Source organism: Octodon degus, unplaced genomic scaffold (assembly GCF_000260255.1).
Source record: "Octodon degus isolate 3935 unplaced genomic scaffold, OctDeg1.0 scaffold00100, whole genome shotgun sequence".
Classification (NCBI taxonomy): Eukaryota; Metazoa; Chordata; class Mammalia; order Rodentia; family Octodontidae; genus Octodon; species Octodon degus.
In genome coordinates, this window is record NW_004524676.1 from 6,238,030 (window position 1) to 6,239,398 (window position 1,369).

A 1,369-nucleotide genomic window follows, 5' to 3' on the forward strand; every position below is an offset into this window, starting at 1 on the left:
TCCATGAACTCTTTGCCTACCCCTATGTCTTCAAGAGTTCCACCTACTTTCTCTTCCAGGAGATTTAGTGTCTCTGCTTTAATGTTTAGATCTTTAAACGTTTTGGAGCGCCAGCAGCGGCAGTAAGCTGCTTTCGTGAGACACAGGTCTTCGATGTTGATTTCATTCACCACCTTGGGGTTTTCCTTCTGGATCTTAAGGTTTATCAAGCTGTCCTTCTGTTGCTTCTTCTTCGGGAAGAATGGGCGGATGGCAAGATAGCCCAGCAGAGCGAGCACACCCAGGAAGGGCAGCAGCCGGAGCCATTCTGCAACTGTGAGGTGCACGAAGCCGGTGATGCTTTCCGGCACCGGAAGGCGCTTCAAGTAGGCAGGGAGCTGTACCTTCACGACCCGGGCCACGCTCTCCAGAACCATGGCGGCTAGCAGCGTCTGCGCCTCAGCGATCCCGCCAACCTCGGCCCACTGCCGCGCCTGCGCCCGGGGCGCGGCCACCATTCCCCTTTAACTTTGGGTGTCTGGTATTTTGTCTCAATGATGACAGAAAAGTAACTAAGAATTTGGTAGCAGAGGAGCAGGGTCATTGCTGTGACTCTACCTGACCATGTGGTTCAGGAGCCTTTGGGACTGGCTTGTGGGAAAGGTTCAGAGATGCCATCTGAAAAAGTAGAGTTCTACCTGTTGGGAGGCTCTGGTCAGGGCTCAGAAGACCGGGGGGCTGATAACAGTCCTGCCGGGCATCTGCTGGGGCGAAGGACTACAGTGGCTGTTGGATGCTAGATGCTATGTGTTGTGTCTTGACAAAAAGTTGGTCTACATTATGCTCATGTCCAGAGACTTTGCCTGAGACTGAGATTAAAGGTGGCAGACTAATTAATTTTGCAGAAGAAATTTCAAGGCATCCTAATGTTGAGTTTGTCTACTGTTTGGGGCTCTTAGCCTGATTTATGGTGAGACTCAAGAGCAAAACCTCCAGCAGAATGATTTAAAATACTGTGATTTTGGCCAGAAAGGAAGCTCCATTAAAGTTGTTGAAAACGTGAGACAGTGGATTTTTTTTAAATTGAGTACAGGGTCTACAGGGTCTCACTACCTAGATCGGACTCAGTGATCCGCCTGTTTTCAGCCTCCCAAGTGCTGGGATTACAGGTGCGCACCCCCACGGCCAGTCTCAGTTGCTGTCTCAGCGTGCCCTGGGGCTTGGCCAGTATGGCACACTGTGGATCAAATCCCAGCCTCTGCACTCTGCCTGAGCAGGTGCTTTAGTCCACTGAGCTATCTGGCCGGCCCTGGAGAAATTGTTTGCTGAAAAGACTAGCAAGAAAATGTCAAGTAGTTTAGAAGAAGGTAACAGAAAAGATGGTTGAGGA

The 1,369-nt window shown here is 50.5% G+C and overlaps 1 protein-coding gene across 1 annotated transcript in view; it reads right to left on the minus strand.

Moving 5' to 3' along the window:
- Nucleotides 1–416, minus strand: part of LOC101589177 (CDGSH iron-sulfur domain-containing protein 2-like) — an 8,656-nt gene extending 8,240 nt beyond the window's left edge. Inside the window, exon 1 of the mRNA XM_023723551.1 lies at nt 100–416. Coding sequence (XP_023579319.1) covers nt 100–416 — 317 coding nt within the window. The remainder of the gene's footprint in view (nt 1–99) is intronic.
- Nucleotides 417–1,369: the final 953 nt, after the last annotated feature.